Below are 27,746 nucleotides of genomic sequence, written 5' to 3'. Positions count from 1 at the left end.
ATGCCGTTCACATTTGTGCACTTAATGATAACGTTAGGTTCACATTGATACATTATTTGTTGCACTTTTAATACATTTTACTTGCACTTATGTACACTATATGAATTTGTTACATGCACTTCTAATACAATTTAATTGCACTTCAAATTTCAATTATTTACTAAAACTAAAATACTACCACAATTCAAAAAAAAAATACACTAGTATTTTTGATCCGTTAGATCTGAACATGTGGATGACTGCGATTGGTTCTCTATTCTCTCCTAAACAGTTAGTTCTCACATAATCCATCTCTTTTATATATATATATCATCGGCGGGAGGACGTCCTGCAGTCTGAAGACTGAAGCAGGTGATAAAAAGAGCATCCATCGGATCTACCTTAACACAGCTAATCAAAGACCTCAATCATTTCATCGTATCTTCTACTTATTATTAATATTATTTTTTTAAGAAAATTTTTAAAATATTTAAGGGAAAATTACATTTTTATCCTTTAGTTATACATGTTGTACATATTTAGTCCTTAATTATATGCGTGATCATTTTTTTTTTGAATACTACTGACTCTATTACAATACAGTATCTGTTCATAACTACTTTCTCAACATATTGAAGCACAAGAGTCAATATTGCCTGCACTGAGCCTCGAACCCACCACCTCCCATATAAAGGGAAGGGTTTAACTCCTAAGTTATGCACAAAGTAACAATTTTAGTCCCTAAAATCCTAAATGATCAAATCAGCACACTTTATTTAGTGACATACTAGTGGCTGAAATAATTTTCGATGGACTAAAATTGTCAACTCACGCATAACTTAAGAGTTAAAAATAGTCATGCACATAAGCATACCACGAGTATAACTGAAGGACAAAAAAGTGGGCACGTTTACTAACTGGAAATTTTCTCCAATTTTCTGAAAATTTGGAAAACTGGAAAACAGAAAACAGAAAACACGTTTACTAACACAGTTTTCCATTTTGAAAACAGGAAATAATTTTCTAGTTTTCTAGAAAACTGAAACACTATTAAAAGTTGTTTTCTAAATGGAAAACAGAATCAACTATCATCTAGTAGACTATATGTCACTATAACCACATTCTCACCATTATCTACTTGCATATTTATTCATTACTATCATTACATTCATTATCATCTTCTTTTACTTATTATCGTGTTCTATCTTTTCTACTTACATTACTTGTTTAAACATAACTTATTTGCTTATGCTTAAAATTATACATCATTCACATTATATTTTAAAATATTTTAAATATAAGGTTTAAAAATCACTCGAAATTAAACTTATTGTTAATTTTATTAACAGTAATCTAAAAAAGTAAATTTAAAAAAATAAGTGTTAGTAAACAAGTTTTCTAAATAGAAAACAGAAAATGGAAAACAGATAATGAAAACTGAAAAATTAGAAAACAGAAAACAGAAAACAGTTTAATGTTAGTAAACAGGCCCGTAATTTTCCCGATATTTAATAACAAACATTACGTACAGCCTCTATAAATTGGGACATGGTCCATTGTTGCCACTCCCCACAAGACAATACTAAATTAGTTTGCTCTACTGGTTTAAGATTGTTGTTGGAAAGCCATAGTATCGTTAACATGGGTTTGAGCACCGCAGCCAAAGTTGTGTGTGTAGTGTTCATGACAACCGTCCTCTTGGCAATGCTGCAGCAATCACATGCAGGTATCTCATGCTTGATTTGGTTTATATTCTTAGCATTTCTTTGATTGCTTTTGTTTCCTGGCAGATATGAAGATGGAGTGGGGAGGGAAAACCAAGTTCAGAAAGGTTCCTCTTTTGTTTCAAGACTATATATATGCACACACACATCACATGACATGCACAAACCATTTGTGTTGTGTCCTAAATTTGAAGTTTACTTGGTGTTATATATGTGTGTGTGTGTGTGTTTTAGTTCTTGTGTTTATACTATCATATCATACATATCTGCAGGTACTTTATACCTTGAAGGACAAGAAACAGAAGTCAATATTCAATGGGAATGGGAATGGAGATGGAAATGAGAATGAGAATGGGAATATGAAGAAGAAGAAGAAGAGTGCAGTGGAGTGGGAATTAAGGGCTGCACCATTAGGACCAGACCCTCTGCACCACAATGGGGGTAGTCCCAGGAAGAAGCCCACGACAATGCCTTAAGCCAATTAATGGATGCATATATGGTTTGCATTTTATAAGCAATCCCATAATGTTTGGAGAACTACTGTGTATTATGTTTGTGATGTAATATGCAATGTTTTGTTCCTGAAAATTTCTTTTTTCGTCATTATCCGAGGGTGTGCACCTTGTAACCCTTTCATTATCCATCTCCCAAGTTCTATTCCCTACTATCCATATATACACAAAGAATACAATACTCTCGAGACAATCCTCTAATAGTCTTTTCCCGATCTCTTTCCTTGCCTGAGTTTGTCGAGAGATCAGCACATTTGTTGTCCTCATTTAAGTGTATGGCATATTTGCATGGTCCAACCCACACTCTTTGAGTAGGCTTTTACAATCCAACATAAGTAGGGGTTCCTCCTTGTTACCTTCACTTTTCAATCACAACACTACTACATAGTCATACCATGCACCAAAAAACTATCACCACTAAATGTTTATGTCATATTTTTGGACGTTTTATTTACAATTAAAGAAATGTCAATAATTTTAAGATTTTGAGGTCAGGGTTTGTCAAATTTATTACCAGGTTAAAAAAGAGAAGAAAAGAAAATCATAAAAGTTAAGGTGTTCGCCAATTGACAACCACCCTTACGCGCTCAACACATTGGCCAAACGCAGCCATTTTGTTTTTTTTTTTTTTTTTTTTTTTTCATTTCTGACAAAAACCTTGAATTAACAAAAGAACTCATTTTACCTCTCTTCTCTCTCTTCCGAGCCAGTAATTTTTTCTCAAAAACTGTGAGAAACTCCCATTGGGATGCTCTTAGCTCTTGGGATGGTGTTATATGCATTCAACATTTGCAATACATTATCATGTCAAACTGAACAACACATGCATTGAGTGCAAATAGCATTTTCCTTCTGGTAAATGGTATTTTAATCATTTTCCCATTTCCCCAATTTGTTTTGTCAAGGCTCAAGGGCCAGCTGTTATCTATATCTGATCTGTACTACCCTCAGAAAAAAAACAAAAAAGGCTGTAACAGTTTATGTCAACACCCCAGGTGTCCTTTTTCTTGCAGAAATGCCAGTAAAAAAGCATATTTCAAAGATTTCACTTTCTCAGGATATATAATACTCAGATGGACAGTGCCGCCACTTACAGAATCTTTGCAAAAACTGCAGAAAAGGTGACAGTGGCTCTGTCCATGGTATCAACAATGATAAGATTATAAGAATGTAAACATAACAGAAACTGGCAGTTCCAAAGGCATTATATGCAGCATGAGCCTAGTACTACACTACAATATTAGGTCATATTTCTACCTTGTTCCCCAAATTATTATAGATCCACATTAAAATGTCTCAACAAATAGTTTGTCCTTGTTGGGGGCATTTCATTTGGATGTGGGCAATGGAACTAGAACCAGACATATCAGAAACTAAGAAATGAGAATGAATGAATTTTCTTGAAACTCTCTTTGTGGTTTGGTGTTGAATATGCAGAGGAATCCTATTTGTGGTTTGATTTGTATATAACATGAAATGATAACTAAGTATTCACACTACAAAACAGTGAAGGATAATTTTAAATGAAACATCATAAATACCTGTTTATGTTGGCTATGGAGTGAATAATTTTACCAAGATTCATATGATTGATTTGCATCCCCATCTGGAACATAGCCAGATACCCTAATTTCTTGCGACAAAAGATCCAGCATTGCATATATGAACTGTGTATCTTCATGTGATTTGTCACCAGCCACAAACTCACTGATGGCACCACTGACCTCGATTGAGCTGATTCCTGGCTTCTTTTGTATCCCGAGCTCCTTCATTCTCCTCCTCACTTTGCTCGCCCCTCTCCAACTTCCAAGCGCAGCGTATATGTTAGAAAGCAGGACGTGGTTTGAATCTCCACCTGGATCCAACTCAGAGATGTAATTCATCAGCTTCTCAGCCAATCTGACATCCCCCAGGCTCCTGCAGGCCGCCATCACAGATCCTAATATCACTTCATTTGGCTTCATGGGCATGTTCTTTATCATGCTTAGCGCATCTTCTACCCTCCCAGCACGACTATAAAGATCAACAATGCATCCATAATGCTCAATTCTTGGTGAAATTCTATGAAGTTCGACCATCATTTTAAAGAAATTTAGCCCCTGCTTGACTAAACCAGCATGGCTGCAGGCTGTCAGAGCTCCAGTATAGCTCACTCCATCTGGCTTAAACCCTTTCTTTTGCATCAAATTGAAATTTTTAAGTGCTTCTTCTGCATGCCCATTCGCGGCCAAGCCTACAATGATTGAGTTCCATGAAACTATGCTTTTTTCGGGCATTCGCTTAAATACTTGGAGTGCCAATTCAACACACCCACACCTACAATACATGTCTATCAATGTATTGTTCACCCGAACATTGTCATTAAACTTGTGCTGCAAAATATAGCAGTGTAGCCATAGGCCTAAACTGAGAGTCCCCAAATTAGCACAAGCAGAAAGTGCAGAGATCATGGTCACATAATCGGGCTCCACTCCAGATAACAGCATTTCCTGAAACCATTCTAGAGCCTCTTGAAAACGGCTATTTTTCACAAACCCACCGATCAAAGCCGTCCAAGACACAGCATCTCTCTGCGGCATTTCATCAAACAACTCAACTGCATCGTCAAACTTGCCATTTCTCATGTACCCATCAATCATGGTGTTCCAAGTCACTCTATTCCTGACACTCGTGTGATCAAAACTCAACCTTGCAAGCCCCACTTGTCCGAACTTCGAATACATATCAACAACGGCAGTGCCCACTTTTACGTTTTGAGTATCTAAGCTGAGTTTCCGAGCATACGCATGCATTGCAGCCCCAAAGGGCCGGGACTGCGATGGGAAATGAGCGCAGCAGGAGAGAAGACTTATGAAGGTGGCGTGGTTTGGCTCCACGCCGGAGAGCCTCATGCGGGTGAACTCATTTACTGCCTCCGCTAACCGTCCATTGCGGCAGTACCGGGATATTGAGGAGGTCCACGAGACAGTGGACTCAAGATTTGGTTGTGCATGAAACGAAGGTGTACGCTGCTGCGGCGGCGTTGGAGGTTGTAGCGTTGTGGTCGGAGAGGAGGAGAACGCGGGAACGTTCATTGTTCAAATTACCCTTGAGGTTCAACACTTCAGATTTTAATTCTCTGCCACAGGCGAAAATTGTTCAGGCTTGATCCGGTCTTACTTACAATCTATTATGCTGGAATCATCTTATATAAAATAATTTGAATAGAAAAAACATTATATTCATAAATACTTTTAAATTTTAATTTCTTTTAATTACATCAACTCTAAGACTCTGTTTGGCAGAGCTTATTTAGGAGCTTATAGCTTATTTTAAGCTACTAATAAGCTATAAGCTCTGTTTGGTAATGTTTCTAAAATAAGCTAGTAGCTTAAAATAAGAACTTATTTTTGAATGCTACCTAAGGTAGCGTTTCAAAATAAGCTATTAGCTTCCTAACTTTTTTTCCATCTTTAACCTTATTATTTTAAAGAAATAACATCATTTACCCTTCCCAATTAAAGCCTTTTTGGCTAAAGTTTTTTGACTTTTTCTCTTCAATATGTTTGATTGTAATTTCAACTTGACATTTGTGTTTTAACATTGATTTTTGTATGAACTAATCTTATGAATTATAAATATTTTGTTTTACTTTATATGTTTTCAAATATATGTTCTTACTTTATATTTTTATTAAAATATATTGATTTCACTATTTTATATTTTAATATATAAACAAACCTATTTAAATTTAAAACTATTTAAATTGTACGAAGATGTCCTTTTTAGTCTTTTTACATTTATCAGCTTATCAAAAAGCTAATTTTACCAAACACTTTTAAGCATAACAGCTAGTTTAACCGCTCTTCATATTTCAACTTCGAGCTTATAGCTTTTCAATTTTCAGCTACTTTTCAGCTTTCAGCTACTTTTCAGCTAGGTTTGCCAAACATAGCCTAAGTTTTTCTAAATTAATTCGAATACAATGGAGTATGATATAAACTTGTATACTATATTAATTAAATGATTCATAAAAAGTAGGCTAAAAGAACATTTAATTTGTTAATTAAATGATTCATAAAAAGTAGAAAACATTTAATTTGTCTTGTGAAGGGATTAAATAGGTCAAATAAAAGAGAAAAATAAAGCTATGGACAAGTATTGCAAGTTCCGACCAACTAAGCTACTCAAACATATAGTAATTTGTACATAAATATATATTTTTATAAATAAGTCAAATAAAAGAGAAAAATAAAGCTATGAACGAGTATTGCTAGTTCCAACCAACTAAGCTACTCAAACATATAGTAATTTGTACATAAATATATATTTTATAGATAAGTTAATGCTATATACATACATATGTACATACACACACACACACACATATATATAAAGGGGTGGGTGGGTGGGTGGGTGGGGGAGGGGGCCAGCTGCCCACACTGTGGGTCCGCCCCTGCCTGACCCTATTATATGCCAAGTGATTATTCTGGGCGGCATGGTTGCTCGGCACGTAGACCACGACGCTTGCACGTCCACTTCGATAGTAAAGGTCAGATGTCCTTCCCATGTCCCAATGTAAGGTCAACTGTCTCGCAGAGAGGGGTATTTTAGACCTGGCCATTGCGCTCTAAATGGTGACTCCCTTATGTCCTAGTGTAATTATGATTTTGAATTTTTTTTTTGCTGACTTTAATCTCGAGTTTGCATTAAGATTAAACAATGAATACCTCATATTTGAGTACACGTTAAATCGAAATCATCTGGAGCAACTCTAGCAATCCAATTATTAAGTGTCATCTTTATATCCACATTGTTGGTTTCTAGACTTCCAAGGCAGTCTACTGGTAGGCCAACACTACTAGAAAAATGCAAAGGGTTGTTAGAAAATAACAATTTTTACTCAAATTCTCTCGTGTATATTCAAAATGCTTAACCCCTTCTACAGTGCCTTCACATGCCTTTTATACAAATCTAAGTGACCGTTGCACCCTACCAATCATTAATACATTAAATGAGGTAATTAAGGATAATAAAAGCCATAAATGTGAGTTAATCATTGATAGCTCATCACTTCCTTCAACGATCCTTCTCATCATTATCACTAATTCCTCTTTAATTGCTCATTAATGACATGTCTCATCGATTCACTTTGGGCATCTCGTTTTTTATCACGCTCATCCGACTCCCTCTTCCATTCAACTCCTTACCCGGCTCCTTCACTGACTCGGCTCCGTTTGCCTAGCTCCTCCATCCACTTGGTTTCACGGGATTGGTTGCCGCACTCGCCCGGCTTCTATGGGCCTTGAACTAGATGGGTCGTCCACTCTTCCAACCTCTTCCAGCTACCGCTTGGCTGGCTACTCCTCTCTTCCTTCTTCTAGCTGATCGCCTTCCTCAAGAGATCGCCTACCTATCTCACCCAAACGGATGACTAATGGGATCCGACTAACTTCATAACTAATCGGACTCCTTCTTGATTGGTTTCAATACTTCTTGATTGGCTTGACCACATACATTACTCTATACCGCCTTCGGCCGTTCTCTGCCTTCTCTGACCGACCCGCTCCCTAACAACTCTTCTAGGCTTAACGTCTTCTCCTGTCCTTCTCGCTATTTCGCCTGGCATCGCTACTCTCCCAATCTCCGGGGCTCATATCCCATCACACATGATTAACATAAGCCAATCTATACATACTACACAAGTTCACCACCATAGTCTCGTGCAATGGCACGGTGGGAACACGCGCCAAAGCATTCTCCAACACCTTGATAGCATCGAACAATCTCTCAAATACATCAAACACAATGCCTTGTTGATTGCCACCATATCCATTCAATCCCTCTCTATGCACTCCTCAAACTCCCTCACTGCAGAAACATAGTCTTTTCCTAGAAATCAATGCCTTGTTCCAGCCGACTAAATTCTTCAACCTCATATCACTCTCATTCTCAATTATATCTTCTACAACCTTGAAAGTGGTTTTTTATCATTCCAAATCTCCATGCTGCATCTGAACATATCCTAATTTTGACACTAGAAAGTGGTCATTTCCACATTCTTTTTTTCTAATCAATTCATTTATGAAATCTGAACACATATTAAACTCCTTCTAACTCAAATCGTAACTTATTATAGTATTTATCACAAAAAATTCACGTTTTCTCCACGAATCTTCTGAAACTTTTTGTCTTTACCGCAAATTAATTCCACTGGTCGACCCCATAGTCTACTATCGTGTGCCTTTCCTACCGGCCATATACACTCCATTCACGATCGAAACCGAGCCTTCCGACCACCTTGGGGCCCGAGCAGCCATCTACTGGGGTGCCCAATCGGCTGCATCCATAGTTGATCGCCATGTCACTTATTGACCCGTATTGGTGTCCAAAGTTGTTCCTAGTTTAGCCAAAATTCCTAAGCGATGAGGGCACTAGAGTGACTGGCAATTTTCTCATTTGCTACCACATGGGGCCATGCACACGCCAACAATTTCATAGTTCTCAGAATATAGAATTTTGAACTTGAAGTCTTAATTCTTATTCTCATGTGCTAGCCATAACCTTGCTACTGATTTTTTTCGTCCTTTCTTCTTATTTCTATGTTAATATTTTGTTCGATAAAAAAATAATAGTACAATATTTGTAAAGTAATATACAATTGTACCATTATACAAATACAGACAAAAAATATTAATAACATAATGAACTAAATCATTATTGCAAAAGCATAATTAAAATAATATTGAGTCTTGTTCTAAATAATCAAAAGAAGATTAATTAAGTAAATATAAAAGAGACTTAACCTAGATTTGTTTTAAAAAATGCAAGAAAATGATTTTCAAGATTCTTTATTTGTAATATTTGATGCTTAACTTTGAATGTTATATACTTCATATGTGAGTTGATCTCTAAGAAACACGACAACCCATAAAAGAGAAAAGAGAAAAGAGAACCCAGCGAGTGAATTCCGGCAAGTGTAATCACCCTTGCTTTTTCCTCCTTGTCTACATGACAAGTTTCTACACCTTGTCTGCATGGCAAGTTTTTTCCTCTTCTTATTTGCCTTTATCTCTTTCTCTCATGTTACCCGGTTGTTTTTGTATTGAGTTATTGTAAACCTATTTTCTCGTGTATTTTTTCCTCCTGGCAACATTAATTACCCTCACCCTTCTCATCTACCTCGGAGCATCAGCATTTACTCTCACCGTTTGGCAGCTGTCTTTAACTTCTCAAGGAATGTGTCATCTCATCTCATCAACTCATCTTTTGCTTTGGTTTTCTATTGGTAATATTCCCTTGCTCCCCTTGTATCTCTGATTCCCCTTCTCCTACTATGGCTTCCAGCAGCAGGAATCCCTTTAACCTGGAGGAACACTGTACAAACCTCTCTCTATACGATGATGAAGACATTGAGGTCTCTCTTGAGGAAGAAAATCAAGATGAAATCTTTGAAGATCCAGCATTCACCCTTGTGGGAAAACTCCTAAGTGAACGACTAGCTAAGTTCAGCTATTTTAGAGACACTATGGACTATGTTTGGACACCTGCAAAAGGAATGTTAGTCAAAGAAGTCTCGACCAATCTGTTTCTATTTCATTTTTTTCATGAAATCCACGTGAATCGGGTTCTGGAAGATGGACCGTGGTCATATGAGCAAAGCCTCCTTGTTTTAAGAACACCTGGCGACAACAAATCTCCGTTTGAAGCCAAGCTTGAACATGCAGATTTCTATGTCCAAATCTATAACATTCCTTAGAAACTTCAAAATGAGAGAACAGCTCAAACCATCGGCACGATGTTGGGGAACTACAAAAGAACTAACTCGAGCCAACTAGATGGCATGTGGAAGGCTTTCATATGTGTCCATGTTGGTCTGGATATTACGCGTCCCTTGAGGCGTCGGATGAAGGCGAAACCCCCTAGAGGCGAAGTAATATGGGTAGATTTCAAGTATGAAAGACTACCTTCCTTTTGTTTTTCGTGTGGATTGATCGGCCATGCGGAGAAATATTGCCTAAAGATGCTTGAACCCCAGCAACAAACATCGGAGAAACCCTTTGGACCGAAAATGAGAGCTCAAGGCCGTCGCAAACTGCCGGCAATGGGACAACAGTGGATTTTGACAGAGCGTCCAAGGAGACGGATAGAAAAGGAATGTAACAGTACCTCATCCATTGAGACAGAAAGTCAACAACAGGTTTCATCAGAGAATGAGGTATTGCGTGAAAGTATCTCTGCAGAGGTGTTTAATGCCATTAATGAGAACAAAGACAATGAGTAGGAGGTGCATTTAATAGGAGAAACAGAGGCTTTACCCAGCGGTCCCTTTACTATTCCTCATGTCCAGCAAATTATCGATCCCCAATCCGTCTAGGCTTTTCTTCAAAACCAAGGAAGAAATGCTACCATGGGGCCCAACCCACCTTGTCCAGAAACCATTACCCAAGAACAGAAGAGGAAAAGGATAGATATTTTTAGGCTTAATAAAGCCCATGAAGGGGAACAATGTGTGAGTAAATTATTTTGGATGGGCCAAAAAACGTGTTAGAGGCGGGACCTGTTCCTCAGGCCCGCCTACAACAATGAGTCTCTTATCTTGGAACTGCCACAGGCTTGGTAACCAGGCGACAATTCAAGTCTTATTGGACCTGGTCCAATCTAAGAAGCCAGTTATTTTGTTCTTAATGGAAACCAAGCATTGGGCTGAGAGGCGGTTTAGCATTACTTTGGAAGAAAGATGTCGATGTTTCCATTACAACCTTCTCTTCGAATAATATTGATGCGACGACTCTAAACAACTCCCCTCATGTCTGGCATTTCACCGACTTCTATGGTTGCCAAGAGAGACACAGAAAGCACTACTCATGGAATCTCCTTAAGAATCTCTCCGTTTAGAGCGATCTCCCATGGATTGCGATGGGCAATTTCAATAACATTTTACACCCAGCCGAGAATATTGGTAATTGCCCTCTTCCCCTTTGGCTTATGGAAGGTTTCAAGGAGGCTGTAAAGAGCAGTGGGCTCAAGAACTTCGAGTTTCATGGATATCAATTTACCTGGGAAAGAGGGAGAGGGATAGGGGTGAGCATCGGTCGGTTTTCGGTTAATAATCGAAATAACCGAACTTTTAACCGAACCTTCATAATCGACCGAAAACCGACCGACCAACATTCATAACCGATATAACCGAAACCGACGGTTTTTGGTCGGTTTCAGTCGGTTAAATATAACTGATAAGCACCAAGAATAGTCTATTTTAAGGGTCATTTACGGGCTAGAATTGTATAGTTTACTACCCATTTCATAAGGATTTCATGCATTAAGACTCGGATGTGACCAAAAACCTTTAACACGATCATGAAAGATGTTTTTAAGCTATTTTACAGCCAAAAGGAGGACTTAAGGCCAAAACTGAGCAGAAAATGAAGAAACCATGAAGCAGGAGCCTCACACGCGTGTGGATGGACGTGGAATAATTCCAGTAGCTCCCCACGCCCTCCACCAAGCGTGTGGATAGATCGCGGAAAGTTTCTTCAGGGCTCGACGCGTCGAGAGCCCTGTGACAGCCCTAAAATTCTGCTGCGGGAAAAATGTCTATCTTGCCCCTATTTTGTTCCCACTATATAAAGCTCATTATTCCAAGACCTTGAGGAGGAGGCACCCAATAATCTCTAGAAATAGTTTTCTTTCTAATTTCTTCCCCTTTAGGGAGGAAGACATATACACCTCCTTAGAATAGATTAGTTTAGGATATGAAGAAGAAGATGATGTAGATTTAAAGCTTTCTTTAGGTAATATACTTCTTTTATTATAAAGTTTGATCTTTTACATTCTTGCTTAGTTTATTTTGTTGTTATTAATGCTTTCTATGCTAGAGTAGTGTAGTTTGGGTGTGTGTGCCCTTGTTAACCAATTGATTGATGTTTAAATCTTGTCCTATGATCTTGAGAATTGTGGTAGTATGATTGATGTTTGTATGGATGATGTTGTTCAAACTTTGCTTCTATTTCCGGCCGGGATAGTTAGTGAACCGAGTGGAAGTGAGAGAGTGCGCGATAGCGGCCTCTCACGAGCCCAACTCATCTATATTTCCGCTCTTAGTCCGAAAGGACGAGATCCGAGAGGAGTGGTAGGCTAGGTGTTCGATAAAATGCCTCAACCGAATGAGGATTGAGAGTCTGAGTGTGACTCCACTCGGTACCAATACCGTGACTCCCTTATTCAATCCCAAAACCCAATTCCAAGCTACCTACGATAATCAATCGTTTGGCTTAGCATCGGCATGCATTCCCCTTCTTTTCCTTTTTGTATTTTCTACCTTAATCTTACCTTCAAACCCTTCACAAAATCAACCATGAACAAAACCACTCCCTATGATTCTTGCAACTCTTACCTTTCAACCTCATAAATGCCAACATAAATTCGGTTCCCATTCGCCATCCTTGAGAGATACGACACTCGGGGAGTCTTGACTCTTCGTTTTATCACATTCCATCACACATTCACCCTCACCACATACTCACAACATCAATAACTGATTTTTTTTAGTAAAATAGCTTAATTAATTTTTTTTTTTATTTGACTAATGCTAAAAGACTACATTATTAAGGGAAAAAGAAAAAGAATATCTTAGTATTTATAATGAATTAAAATTAATGTCCTCTAGTACAATAGTAGTTTAGTGAGATATAAATGAACTATTTTTATACATTATATGATTAACAAATGTCGTGCAATCCAATACGTACTACCGTGTAACTTAAAATATAATATGTATACTATAATATGTATAGTATATTCATTATAATATGTATGTATGTATGAAAATATGTACAGTAGTGTATATATATAAACACTGTACGGTATATTTTTTTCTTTTTTTTTCTTTTTTTTTTTTGCAAATTACAGTATGTTAGTAACTTTGTGTGTGTGTGTGTGTATTCTTTAGATTTATCTTCGGTTTACCTTAATAACCGATCTGAACCGAAAATCGAAATATTCCGTCGGTTCGGTTTTCGGTCATCGGTTTTTTGGTTTGTTCGGTTTTTTTTGCTCACCCCTAGAGGGGGAATCCGAATTGAGTTAGAGAGAAGTTGGATCGCATATTGGTAAATGATAAATGGCTTGATATCTTTGGTGAAGCTAGGGCTAATTCTATTGAAGCAACACTCAGTGATCATCTCTCTTTGGTGATTTGGTCGATCCCTACTGTTCGAACAACTAAGAGGAGGAGATTTCGGTTTGAAAATTGTTGGTACAAGGAGAAGCAATGCAGAGCTATTGTCGACAATAGTTGGAAAATTATAGTGGGGCAAAATCTTTGCTCTAGATTTGACGTATGCAGCTCAGTAATCTTGAAATGGGGGAAGAACTATAATTGCAATTTTCAACCAAAAATTGAAACAAGCAAAAAAACAAATGGAGCATCTTAGAGGTAGAACGGATGCTCTCGGAGTGCAAGAATTTTCGAGAACCCCAGATATATTTCATTCAACTATTGGAGCAGCAGAACCAGTTCTGGAGACAGAGAGCGAAAACATTCTGGTACAAGGGTGGTGACGTCAATTCCAAATACTTCCATGGGTGGTAGCATAGAGAGGTAGAAACAACACTTTTCTTAGATTGCGAAATGAAGAAGGAGTCTAGATTAACCAAGGTCAGGATATGAACTGGTTAATTAAGGACTATTTCATCAGTTTATTCACAAGCTCTGCAGGTGATCACCATCTGGTCCTCCAGTGTCAATTACAAAGTGTCTCTGATATGCAAAATCAATTGCTCTTGAGGGATTTTACTAAGGAAGAAGTCAAAGAAGCTGCCTTCGGCATGCACCCGGACAAAAGCCCAAGTATCGATTGCTTAAACCTAGGCTTTTTTCATACCTACTGGGATATAGTTGGGGAGAGTTTAGTGAGCTTATGTAATGATTTCCTCAATACTGGTTATCTCCCAAAGGGCTTAAATCAAACCCACATTGTTTTAATTCCCAAAAAATCCAAACCCAAAACCATGGCCGATCTTAGACCAATTGCCCTTTGCACTGTGGCTTACAAAATTATCACCAAGGCTATTACAAATAGACTGAAACCTATTCTTAACAATTTGATCTTTGACAATCAGAGTGCTTTTGTTCTAGGTAGGCTTATTACTGACAATATCATGGTAGTCTTTGAGATGCAACATTTCTTGAAACGAAAAACTCAGGGTAGGGTGAGCTTTGCTGCTCTAAAACTTGATATGAGCAAGGTCTACGACAAAGTTGAATGGTCTTTTCTCCGGGCTATAATGTAGAAAATGGGTTTTAGCAGAAGATGGATAAATCTTGTTATGCATTATGTATCAACTGTTGAATACTTTGTGTTAAATCAAGGGGAGGAAGTAGGCCCTATCACCCCAAAGTGAGGCCTTCGTCAAGGAGACCCCATTTTCCCTTATTTGTTTCGGATTGTTGTTAAAGGTTTTAGTGCACTGATGAGAAGGTACGAGAGTGAGAGGAAAATTATGGGATATCTATAGCTCGGTAAGCCCCTACCATTTCACACTTGTTTTTTTGTTGATGACAGCTTTATCTTTTTCAAAGCCAACCTTACTGAAACTGCCAACCTAAAACATCTTTTAAACCAGTATGCTACAGCTTCTGGCCAGATTGTCAATTTTGATCAATCATCCCTTTCTTTTAGTGGAAATGTTAGGGAGGAGTTGAGGGAGAGGGTGGGTGAGTTACTAGAGGTTAGAAGGACTGAGGGGAATGGTAATTACCTGGGTTTACCCCTGATGATTGGGAGGAACAAAAGACAGATTTTTGGTTTCATGAAGGATAGAATCTTAGGGAGAATCCGGGGGTGGAATCAAAGGTTTCTTTCTAGAGCAGGGAGGGAAGTTCTCCTCAAAAGTATTATCCAAGCCATACCTTCTTATGCCATGGGAGTGTTTCTTCTTCCCAAAGAGTTTGTAAAAGATATTGAGACTACCATGAATGCTTACTGGTGGAAGGGGAACGAGACAAAAAATAAGGGCATTCACTTGAAAAGTTAGGGGAATATGTGTGCTCCAAAGGAATGGAGAAGGTTGGGATTCTGTAATCTCAGACTTTTTAACCTTGCCATGTTATGTAATGGAGACTTATAAATTATCCTGAATCCGCAGTCTTCTAGGAACCCAAGAGCTAATCAAGACTCATAGCAGGTGGAGAGTGGGCAGAGGTAACACGATACATGTTTACAAGGATAAGTGCGTGGATCCCTGATCGTTTAAATCAATATGTAACAACATTCCCATATCCCCTGTTAAAAATGCTATAGTTGACACCCTCAAAGACTCTTCAGATTGTAATTGGGATGAGGAGACCATTAGAGCCATCTTTAACAGTAAGGACTCTGATTTAATCTTAAAAATCCCCCTGCCTAAGCAACAAACTCAAGACAAGTTGATCTGGTCACCTGAGGAGGATGGTAGTTTTACTATGAAGAGCTGTTACAGGGTTTTGTTTGGGGACCTTCGCCAAGAGGATAAGAAACAATGGGCCTCATTCTGGAAATTAAAGTTGCCACCGAAGGTGAAAATGTTCTTTTGGCAAGCTTGCTCCAGTTGTCTCCCTACCAAAGATTTACTGATAAGCAGAAGGGTAAATTGTGATAACCTGTGTCCTATGTGCTCTTCGAAACAAGAATCCATCTGGCACCTTTTTGTGGATTGTAGTTATGCTAAGGATTTATGGAGCCTCCTGGGGTATACTTTTCAGTCCTCATCAACACAAATATTCCATGAATGGTTCAGCTTCAATTCAAAATGTCTCATTGCTACATAGTTGCATGTCTTCATAACATCTTGCTGAGAATTGTGGAAACAAAGAAACGAGAAGATCTCGAATGATAGAAACCCAATTTTAACGTTAGTGGCAGCGACAAAGGCCAAGATTTTTCTGAAGGAATGGGTGCAAGAATCGTCCACCATTACCGAAAAAGTCCCGGAGAAGTACTGCACAAAGTGGAATAAACCACGGGAAGGCTACCTCAAGTTGAATGTTGATGCGGCCATTGACTTCAAAAACAACATGATGGGTTTTGACTGCATAATTAGATATGATGAAGGGGGGTTCATAGCAACAAAGGCTACCAAATGGAGGGGCATTTTCACTCGGAGAGAGGCTGAGGCTGTGGCAATCCGAGAAGCTTTGGGATGGATCAAAGAGATGAACATGAATAATGTCCAAGTGGAAACCGACTCGCTCAAGGTTGTGCAAAGCTTTAATCAAGTCACCGGAGCATCATCTTTCCACTTAGTTGTTAATGATATTAAAAACTTATTGAGTTGTTTTTCTCATGTGTTTTTATGTTTTGCGAAACGATCAGCGAATCAGGCAGCACACGCTATTGCAAAGCAATCTGTTTCTTTGTCTGGTTGTGCGGAGTGGTTTTCAAACCCTCCTGACTTTATCTGTAATATCTTGTCTTCGGAATGATTTAATATATCTGTTTGGTTTCAAAAAAAAAAACTTTGAATGATATATATATATATATATATATATACTAATTAATTGACCAAAGTTCATGCTAAATTTTATATTGTATTTATTTTATTACACTCTAACATATTCATAATTTATGTTCAAGGTTCGAACCTAAGACCTTCTTAAAGAAACCAATGAGTAAGTTAAGAATAATAAATAGTTATTAACGGAATATTTCGTTACTAATGATGGGGATCATTACCCGGGAATCGTGATTGTACTATGGTCGGTCCCTGAACTGGAAAGCATGGCAAAACCGGATCTCGCATCAATCGGTCTATCTAACCTTTAACCTCCCGACCGCCCTCCTTTGGGGGCATACAGTGCGCGATTCGAGGGAATCTCTCGAGATTGACCGGCCCGGCCTTCTTACCTTAGAGCACATCCTCCTCCACCGTGGCGCTTAATTGCTGGGCACTTGGATTAAAGACAGTGGACCTGCGTTTGGCCCTGTGCATAACCGCCACGCGGTGTCCATGCCGTAGGGCCGGTGCCTGTCCCCTGGCACCCTATAAATACAACACTTAATGCTGGAATGAGGACTTTTGGTTATTTTCTCTCTTAAATAGCTTAGTAGCTCGGGAACCTCTGACCCACTATCACGTTGACCATGCTAGTTACTTAGGATATAACACACTTGTATCCGGTTTATAATCAATAAAATACTTTTGACCGTATCTGAACTGTGTAACCCATGTATATCCTATATCAACTAAAGTCCACACTCGCGGAATGCTGGAGTATTTAGGAAAAGTAAATAATATAATAGAGGGTAAAATAGAAAAAATTAAAAAAAATACTAAAATCAAAATAGTATGAACAATTCCTTTTAACAAACAATTGGACAACATTTTTTAATTTCGAGTATAGGCCTAACTTTACTAGCTCTTATTAGGTTTATTTAAGTAGATATTTTAAAATATTATGACTTATAATTGTTTTGTATAATATTAATCTTAAAGACTCGTATATAATGAAAATTGAGCTCGTTTATAAAATTGTGGTGGTATGATGCATTTAGGATTTTAGAGTATAAGCTTGTGGTGCAGAATATAATTCAAATCTATAATTTGGCTACATGCCTACATTAATATGGATTGGTTTTTTTTTTTTTCGGTTTGCCCAAAGATATCCCTCCAGCCGACAGTTAAAAGACTAACACTCGTCCCAACTGTCAGCACACTAAGTGGTAGCCATTCACATGTGTGGGGATTGAACCCCCAACCTCATACTTAGGAACGAGGTGCTGAACCACCACGCCAACCATGTTGGTTAATATGGATTGGTTTATGGTTTCCTGCCTCTAATGACGATTTCTAACAAATAACTAGTTTTACGGTCTATGTATTTGCAACAACTCCCTTACATATAACTATTTTGACGGTCTATGACTATATGTACGCAACAACGCCTTTAGAAGATCGAGTTGCTTTAACTAAGGCACGTACAATCAAAGTTCAAACTAGAGTAATCTATCCCGACGTTAATAGAGTTGCTTTGAATAAGACCCAACCAAAGTTCAACTGGATTATTATATACCGCAGGATGCAGATACGAGTACAGATCACACAAACAAAAAATAAAAATAAAAAGAAAAAGAAAAGGAAAGAGACATTGGAGATGCATCTTGATGAACATTTAATTGAAATGAACAAATATGCAGTCAACAGCCCTGCCACTGATTATATGTTCCTATGCCATTTGATTGCTACAATATATGTACTTGGTAAAAGGGAAAAGGAAAAAAGCACACATTCATCTCCTCAGTTGGATCACCAGTAGCAGCAGTAGTATCTGTCTGGACAAGTTAGTCATAGCTAGCAACACATTTTGAGCTGGCTCTCAACATATCCAGACACAACAAGTAGTTCATAGGATCTCACTGCAACATTCGAGCCTGACCCGTCGTTGTTGGTATTGGAGCGCCATGGTTGAACTGATGATCCTTAACGGATTCAAGTTCGTTCGCGTTGGATGGTTCTGCTCCGTTTGTTGTTTGCTCCAAGAGGCGAACAAGCGACACGAATATCTCCATCCTTGTAACATCTCTGTTAGCCTGCATCAGGAAACGGACAGCTCAATTAGTTCCTAAGTGGTAGATTGTCGACAAGGACACAATATCGAGCCTTGACAGCCACAATATGAGAGTTACATCCAATGTGGTAGGCTCCTTGTGGGCAGGTCGGCAGGTCCTCCCACCAAATGGGTTGCTGAGTTACCGTGATTTACCCATCCACTATCCTGTTGGGTCAGGGTGTGAGGGGACCTGAGGGGCGAGGGAATTTCGCCTTTTGTGGGCAAAGAAATGTAAGCAAGAATCTAGAGGTTTTTCGTCTTACCAAGATCAAGAACCAAACAGTACTCTTTTTGCATAATAATGCTTAAGTTGACAACATTTTGGAGCAGACTAAAACAGATCAAACTAAGGTAGAGTGTGTACCTCAACAGCAAATCGTGCCCATATCTTCTCGTTCCTTGTTTCAATGACTCCTATCAAGATAGTTAATCCTAAACCTCGAATAACATCAGCGATTTCCAAGAATAAGCCTCGTTCCTCACAAAGCATCTGCATAAGTGCATTCAGACCACAATGAGAAATAAGTTTCTAATCATATGCATGGATGGTCAGGGTATTGAATCAGCTAAGAGGACTACAGAAGATGCAACAAACATCAACCTTCACGAGCATTTGACGAGGCTCGTTCAGATCCTCAATAATGATAGGGCAGACCATAGACTGAGAGCCAACCTCGTATGCCCATGTAGCCCCTCCATCAAAATTATCTTTCAAGCATAGCCCGCCTTCTGTACTAATGATCTGCAGCAGCTCGAGAAAATAAGAGTGGTTATTCGAAACCTCAAACATAAATTCACCGTACATCATATAGTTGGTCTAACAATAGGCGACTAAAGGAGTAAGTGCCACACCTTCAACTCTCCAATCTGTTTTAGTTTATCTGCGTGTTTTGCGATGCTCTGCAAGAAAAGCATATGCTTGATAGCCCGTTCCAGAAGTGAATCAATGCTACACTGTTAAACGCATTGGAAACAAATGGACATATTAGAGCCAAAAATTATATTGAATAGCAAAGAAAACACAACCAAAAGCATTGTTCGAGATGCAATACCTTTGCTCCATTAGGCACAATTTCTCGCAACTCTTTCAAACGATCTTGAATCATTTGGCGATCTTTTGGCCTAGGCCTAGGATTCTCTCCTGGTTTCAGCCTTTTTCGACTTGTTTTGCTTGTTTCATCATGCTTCTTAGATTGTGCTGTCGAAACACTAGTACTCTTCTTCATGTCGTGCCCCTGTTCCATCCACGAACTTATCTGCGATCCATAAATCGAACTACTGTGCAAAAATACTCCAGCAGTTTCCTTCGAAGACTCCGATCCAAAAGAGCAAGAGCCCATAATAGCAGAGTCCGTAAGAGACCTGGGGAAACCAACTAATCCCCCGTGTATTTCAATAGGCATTGATACTTGACCATAGGAGCACGAAGCACTGGGACCAGAGGAGCTACTCATATTCGTCAGCGTGGTCCAGCAAGAAACATTATCATCCAAGCTTTTCTTGGCAGGAGGGCTCGAGGCCAAAGAATCTAAGAGATGATCAACTGAAGACATTGGGACAATACCAGTGTCCAACTTCCCTTGGTTGACAGTTGAAGAGGCGTCCTTACTAATCATAGATGTAGAAGGGTTCTTGCGCATATCCATTGTTATCGTGTCCTGCCCACTACTTTGGAGATCATTCCAGTTACCATTTAGTAGTTTATTCTTAAAATCAGCTCCCAGAATATCGAAAAGGTCATCCCCCGAGTGATCTTGGAAAAACGTATTATCATGCTCATCATCCAACGATGCGGTCTGCACTCCATATTCGTGTTTAACATCATAACTAAAATCAGGAATGCACTTTGGTGAACTCAGATTCTCGTTATGTTGTGGCATAATAATGCCAAGTGCTTGGAATAAATCATTTTCTTCCATTCCCCTAATCCCATCCAGCTGAAACTCCACACTTTTGTTATCTGAAGGATGTGTTGCAAGCAAATGGTTCACCGCACCAGAAGAAGAAGAAGCCTCCTGTTTAGAAGACTCGACATTTGGAAACGCACTCGCAGCTGACTGTGTGCAACCGATATTTTTCCTTGGCGGTCCACATGCATCTGATAAGGAATCAAGAACTGGGCTCGATTTCAGATGCATTTCTACTCCATTACATAGTTGGTTTACTCCAACAGAATGAAGCACAGAATTTTCGATATGGTCCGGAACCAGATCAGCATCTCGTCTTGGCTGAGATGTCGCATAGCCATTGGATATGCTCGAGTTATTTTTTGTATGAAAACTGACACTAGCATTTGACAACATCTCTTCTTTAGTCAACCTTAAGCTGCCACTATCAACTGTCATCGACTCAAAAGGAGATTGCTGATCGAAAGGAGGTCCCGGGACATAAAAATAAGCTTGTTGATTCGACCAGGCATTGGGATTTGATGGAAGTACCTCCGCTTTTGTCACTTCATACACTAGCTGGTCCTTTGGAGAAAAGTTTGGTTTCATTAGTGGACGAGCTTTTGATTGACAGTGATCATCATGGTACTCGACAAAGCTCTGGGAATTACGGGTGTCCCCAAAAGTAGCATCGCTAGAACATAGATCCCCCGTGTTTTGTCTGACAAAAGAGGAAGAAGTCTGACCTACATGCATCTCAGACAGGACCAAATTAGTTTCAGAGTTTCTATATGCAATAGGCACCGAGTCCAATACTTTTGATCTCCCAACAAAATCTTCGGAAATCGAATTTCCTACATGGATTGGGACCCCGATGTTCTGGGCGGGTTCTCTCATTGCATCTTCACCGGATAGCAAGACACCAGGAATACATCCTAGTTGACAAATTGTCATCCTCACATTGTTCACAAAAAACATATTCTCCATTACCTGAGGCACCACAAAAATTCACCACTCAAGCTTCATAATAAAGATTTGATGCATAAATAAAACCTAGAGATATGAACATATATGAATGTCCTATTAGCACTATGCTTATCTGGTTGCCACATCTCAAAACAAGCAGGAACTTGGCTGAGGCCCAATAAAATTTATGATTAATAGGCTACTATATAGGTATCACAAACCAACCTACCACCCTCCCTCCCTTTTTAAGCTCTTTACACAATCTTCAGACGTCAATATTATCAGCAAGATATAAACAATGAAAAGAGGCAGTGAATTGGCAATTTGACGGCACCAAAGTCATCATGGGAACGGGGAACTTGAACAGTGAACCAAATAGGAATGTCATGCTGCTAATTATGCCTCGTAAATAATGAAGTCATTTATTGAGATGAGATTTAAAGACTGAATTAGACTATTGGAGTGGACTCTCTATTTCAAAAAATCTGCCAGACCATGTGCATCAACACTTAAACTTATCATACACTCAGAACATATACAACAAAAACGAACTTACCACTTTGTAGGAACCAAGTTGAACGACACCGTGAGGAAGAACAGGAATAACGGCAATTGTCTGTATACAGGAAAAAAACAATAATTATCCACGAAGTTAGAAGAATAAAATAAACATATACCAGAAGAGCCCAAAATCTATACCTCAATGCCTGCCGAAAATTGTTGAGAAAGCTCTTTCAAAACCTAAAAGAGCCAGACAATATACAGAACTCGTGAGCACCAGATGAAACACACCAACACTCAGAATACAAATTTAATACTTTTAAGACTTTAAACTTTCTGCAAAAGTGATTTTTCACTATATATATATATACCTCTAGTGGGTACGCCTCTCTGCTATTGCCCTGTGATAAAATCCACTGATGATGACCGGTAACTGCAGCTCGTCCAGCCAGTCTGAGAAGCAACGTTGAACACAAGATTGAGGTCAATCTTCCTCGTAATAACTACAGAGGAGCAAAATCACAATACTAGACATACTTCTTTTAAAAAAATTGGCCATACCCTTCTCCCACTACTTTGAACTGATTTTCCATCATCATCTTATTTACAAGCGGTTGAACTCCCTCCCCTGCTTGCACAGGTCGAGAATTAAGAACTTCATCCGAAGCCCAGCAAGCACCCCAATTATTGAAAGCGAGTTTTGAGCTCTCGACTTGTTGAATTCCACAGGATGAAACTTGGGGTTCATAATAACATTCTTCCCAAATCAAAAGCCTAGAGAATCAGAATAAGCAAGCACATTTAAACCACCTCTTGGAATGCAGTATAATGACATCAAGAAACCACCTAGTAAAACAAGATCTAGTACCAAAAAAACACAAGGATTTAATTGAGAGAAAAGTAAGAAAGATAGAACAAAAGACAAGAACTTTGTCTGAAACAAACAAGAATGACAAAACCAGAAACAGGATACCATCACAGTATAAAGGGCTTCATCAGATTAAAATAAAATTAGCTTTTTCTCTCTCTAGCAAACATCAAACCGGACCAACCACAATATTCCAAAGGCCGAAAACGATAGCTATCAAATTACTTCAAAGAAAAAACAAGACAACAAAATCCCTTGAATCGATAAGATGTCAAATCAAAATCAGCAATAATTTCCCAGGAACTTTCAATTAGTAGATCCATTATGCCATAAATTTATTTCAAATTTGGATTGAAATCTTCTGGTCAACAGGGAAACAAGGGTAGAAATAGCCACTAAAAAACATACAACCATCACTTTTTTCCTGTTTTCTCCTTTCATTTGCCCTACATTTCCACAACACCAACATTAGTCAGCACAAAATCCCAAAAACATTACTACATGCAAAAGGCAAAAAAAACACAAAAACAAAAAAACAAAACATGTACAGGAAAACCAAAAACGGAAAGGAATCAATTCATTCATACTATTCAAGCAAAATAGGCTCCAAATTTCTCTTGGACTATATCCAAGTAAGATTCCGAAATGAAAAGAGGCCCAAAACGCAGGAAAAGATGAGATAAAAGAAGGAAAAGCTCACTTGGGATTTTGGCAACCGATCTTCCAGAAAACAGCATAAGACCAACGGTTGACTCCACAGAGAGTCTTCAAAGCTTGCTTCAGCAAATAGCCCATAGGTATAATATATAAAGAATAAAACTTTCTTTCCTTATTTGTTGCAGAGAGATTATAGGGAGGGGGGAAGAAGAAATTGAAGAGTTATCAGCTACGAAGAAGAATCATCAATCATTGCTGTCTTTGTTCCGGCAAGCAAAGTCCAAAGCTCCTAACTTCCTCTACAAGACCCACGACCCGCCTGCTTGGTTCTCAAACCGCCACTCCTCTTTCTTACCGGATCCAACCTCCCTGCTATCTTGCTCTTGCAAGCCATTCTAGAGAGAGAGAGAGAGAGAGAGAGAAAAGCTCCCAAAGGAGGGATTTTTATTTTTTTATTTTTTTATTTTTAGCTCCGGAGGGTGTAACTCAGGGGAGAAAGAGAAAGCAATCCAAGAACACCACAAGCCGGGCTGTCGCAGTTGACAACAAAAACAAATTCGTCCATTTCAAGAAGAGAAAAGAATGAACAAGTAGTATTTGTTGCATATATGAGCTCAGTATGAGTGGAAGAGTGGTAACATCAGAGCTTTTTCCAGGGAGACAAAGAATCTCTGGGTATATCTGAATTCTAATGTAATGTCACTATGCAATTCTTTGGGTTGGAGGCTTTCAGTGTTTACTGCTGACCCCTGTGGCTCTCTGATTCGAGAGAGAGAGAAAGAGAGAGAGAGAGAGAGAGATTGATTCCCTTTTTCTTTGCTCCCCTTTCTCCTGTATTTAGAGGAAGAGATGGTGGGAGGGAGTGTGCTAAAATGCGCCCTGTCATGGCTGATAAAATGACGAGAGTGTTGCCGAAAACTGGCATCGAATTTCTTTGAATTGCGGTTTTGCCACTTCTGAGGTTTGTCGGCTTTTTCTCACTTCTTTCATTTTTTTTCCCGTTGAGAATTTCTTCCAGCATTTCTTTTCCATGTTTTTGCCTTTTTGCTCTTTTTCTTTTTCTAAATATAAAATAATCAATTTATTATTTTTAGATTGACAAATACGGATTTTAATCCCAATAATAGTGAAATGATAATTTTGGTCCCAATATTTAATTACTAACAATTTTCATTCACGATTATTATTTTTGTGTCAAAATTTATTATGTCGGTCATCCCTCCGGCTAAAACATGCCAGATTGTGTAATTTGTAAGGGTGTTTTCGTCCATTCATATATAATATGCAAATTCCATTAATGTATGAATTTCCATCCAAAATATACCAAGACCTTTGTACTCCACTATTATATATGAATGAACAAAAGTATAATTATAAATTACAAATTTCGACATGTTTTAGCCGGAGGAGTGACCGTTGTAATCAATTTTGAAAAGAAAAAATAGTTATAAATGAAAATTGATTGAAATTAAGCATGTGCATCAAAACTGTCATTTTGATAGTACTCATGAAATCAAAATTGATATTTGCTATAGATACAAAAGAATAAGAAAAAAAAAACATTCCCCATAATAATAATATTAATAATAATAACAACAACAACAACAACAACAATAATAATAATAAATTACATCAAATATGACATTATGGCAACTTTAGACTCTGTTTGACAAAACTTATTTAAAATCTTATAGCTTATTTTAAACTACTAATAAGCCATGTTTGGTAATGTTTCCAAAATAAGCTAATAGCTTAAAATAAAAGTTGATAGGTAGCATACGTTTTAAAAATAAACTAATAGTTTCTTAACTTTTTTTTTCTATCATTATCCTTATTATTTTAAATAAATGACATCATTTACCCCTCTTAATTAAAATATGACACTTTTATTATTATTATTATTATTATTATTATTATTGTTATTATTATTATTAAGATTGATTATTATTATATATATATATATATATATATATATATATATGAATAGGATTGTATTTGATGTATTGATAATGAATGAAACAACAATATTACTACTTTATTATGCAATGCTAGATCATGATTATGCTAATAGTTTCATTTCAAAATGTTAAATCTTAATATGTAAACAAATCTATTTAAATTAAAAATTATTTAAATTTCATGAAGATGTCATTTTTAATCTTTTTACATTTATCAGTTTATTAAAAAGTTAAATTTATCAAACACTTTTAAATATAATCAGCTAGTTTAACAGCTATTCAGCTTTTAGCTTTTAACTTATAATTTTTCAGTTTTTACCTACTTTTTAACTTTTAGCTACCTTTTTACTTGGTTTGTCAAATATAGCCTCAAAGGTATATTAGTCTTATATTTACTTCTTTTACGTAATATTTACATTTACCCCAAAAAAAACAAAAAGTTATATTAGTCCTCCAATAAAGAATCCATATAATTGAAATGTGAGGGAAAAACATTTTTGCACAATTGCTGCTGCCTGACGAAAGAAGGAAAACACTGATTTGTCCGTCTCCCATGTCTACAGGTTAAAATATAAGTTCACACAAGACCTATCTGTTGTGAAACGGATCAGATCGGTCCAGTACCATACTTATACTAAAAAAATATAATATTAATTATAAATAAAGTGTTTGTTGCTTATAAGATAAAATATAATACTTTTACATTTTAATTTGATGTAAAAGTGTTACATTTTTATCAAAAGTATTATGTTCTCTATTATAAGTAATGTTGGCAAATGTTTGTTATTTATAAGGAAAAATATAATACTTTTAAGGACAAATGTAATACTTTTAAATCAAAATGTAAAAGTATAACATTTTTCTTCAAAATAATTACATTTTCTCATATCAAAAATAAATATTTTATTTCTTATTAATATTATATTTTATAGTATAAGTATTACATTTGATCTTGATTCAACCCGTTTCACGAATAAGGATCCGTGATGTGGTCTTACACAAATTTTTGCCTAAAATATAAGCCAAATTTTTTTATTGTCAACATCTTTTTAATTGAGCTTATTATATATGATTCAACCCGTCTCACGAACAAAGATCCGTGAAATGGTCTTCCACAAATTTTTACCTAAAATATAAGCCAAAAAAATTATTACTGTCACCATCGTTTTAATTGAGCTTATTATATATGATTTTTGTAATGCGATGCGGTTTATATTTTTGTACTCTATAACAAGACAACTCTTTATTCCGAGTCAATTTATCTATTGAAGTGATCTTGACTCTAACTCTTTATTCGAAGGTATTATACCAGTAGTATAAATTATAAACTTACTTGCTAAATTATTTACAATACAAATTTAACCCCTCAGATGTTATTGAAGTGACATATTAGTGGGGGAGTTGTCCTTCAAGAGCCAAAATCACCACTTCGATACACAATTGCGATACTAAATTTACACTTCAATTGCAATCGAGATCCCCAATTAACAAAATAAACAAAATGCATACTCTAAGGCATTGGTCTAGTAGATAAAAAAAATTTCACTTGAGATTTACTTCTAACAGTATAGTGAGAATTTGATTCCTATCACAATCGTTTAGGGTGATAGGACACTCAAACCAAGACCTTAACTCCACCACAAAAACTAGCTCATGAGTGGAGGTTTGGCCCAACTTACGTACAACTACACAATTTCTTGTGAAGCCGATGTGGGATCGTATCATTGCTCACAACTTAAGTACCATGCACTCCCCAATCTCTTGTGGAGCTAATGTGAGATCGTATCATAGGGGTTGAGTTTTGGATGAGCTCCTTGCCCACTAAAAAATACAGTTTGATGTTGAGTTTTGAAACTATATTAACTCAATTTACTTTCTTATGGATCTAAATGTGGGTTCATAAAGTTTAAAAATATAGTTTGATAATTCTAAAAAAAAAAAATAGTTTGATAAAGATGAAAAAAAAAAACAAAAACAAAACAAAACAAATGAAATTCAAGTGCCAACTATTATGTAATAAAATGAGATCTCTATTACTATTATAAATGGATAGTCAAGAAAGTCTATAACATATATTACCATGTTAAAAAAAAAAAAAAAAAAAAAAAAAAAAAAAAAAAAAAAAAAA

At 37.3% G+C, this 27,746-nt stretch overlaps 2 protein-coding genes across 2 annotated transcripts; both read right to left on the bottom strand.

Annotated features, from left to right (window-relative positions):
- Positions 1–1,456: 1,456 nt before the first annotated feature.
- LOC116004295 (pentatricopeptide repeat-containing protein At1g05750, chloroplastic) lies at positions 1,457–5,352 on the bottom strand. The gene is made up of 2 exons (XM_031244276.1): positions 3,757–5,352; positions 1,457–1,762 (listed from the first exon to the last, which is right to left on the bottom strand). Exon 1 carries the CDS (start codon positions 5,287–5,289, stop codon positions 3,787–3,789), a length of 1,503 nt encoding a protein of 500 aa, XP_031100136.1. The 5' UTR covers positions 5,290–5,352; the 3' UTR covers positions 1,457–1,762; positions 3,757–3,786.
- Positions 5,353–18,221: 12,869 nt separating this feature from the next.
- On the bottom strand, positions 18,222–24,542 carry LOC116004614 (transcription factor LHW-like). Its single transcript, XM_031244734.1, has 10 exons — positions 23,704–24,542; positions 22,697–22,909; positions 22,507–22,588; positions 22,334–22,375; positions 22,191–22,250; positions 19,835–21,658; positions 19,635–19,736; positions 19,384–19,524; positions 19,147–19,272; positions 18,222–18,762 (listed from the first exon to the last, which is right to left on the bottom strand). Exons 1-10 carry the CDS (start codon positions 23,796–23,798, stop codon positions 18,586–18,588), a joined length of 2,862 nt encoding a protein of 953 aa, XP_031100594.1. The 5' UTR covers positions 23,799–24,542; the 3' UTR covers positions 18,222–18,585.
- Positions 24,543–27,746: the final 3,204 nt, after the last annotated feature.

Source organism: Ipomoea triloba, chromosome 14, assembly GCF_003576645.1.
Source record: "Ipomoea triloba cultivar NCNSP0323 chromosome 14, ASM357664v1".
Taxonomy (NCBI): Eukaryota; Viridiplantae; Streptophyta; class Magnoliopsida; order Solanales; family Convolvulaceae; genus Ipomoea; species Ipomoea triloba.
This window is presented reverse-complemented; position numbering and strand designations above follow the sequence as displayed.

Excerpts from the sequence above, each read along its gene's own strand:
- LOC116004295 (XM_031244276.1), bottom strand. The coding sequence starts at position 5,289 with ATGAACGTTCCCGCGTTCTCCTCCTCTCCGACCACAACGCTACAACCT.
- LOC116004614 (XM_031244734.1), bottom strand. The coding sequence starts at position 23,798 with ATGGGCTATTTGCTGAAGCAAGCTTTGAAGACTCTCTGTGGAGTCAAC. Across the intron at positions 22,589-22,696 it reads TTCAAAGTAGTGGGAGAAGG|ACTGGCTGGACGAGCTGCAG; the intron begins GTATGGCCAATT and ends GTTGCTTCTCAG. Across the intron at positions 19,737-19,834 it reads TTGTGCCTAATGGAGCAAAG|TGTAGCATTGATTCACTTCT; the intron begins GTATTGCATCTC and ends TGCGTTTAACAG.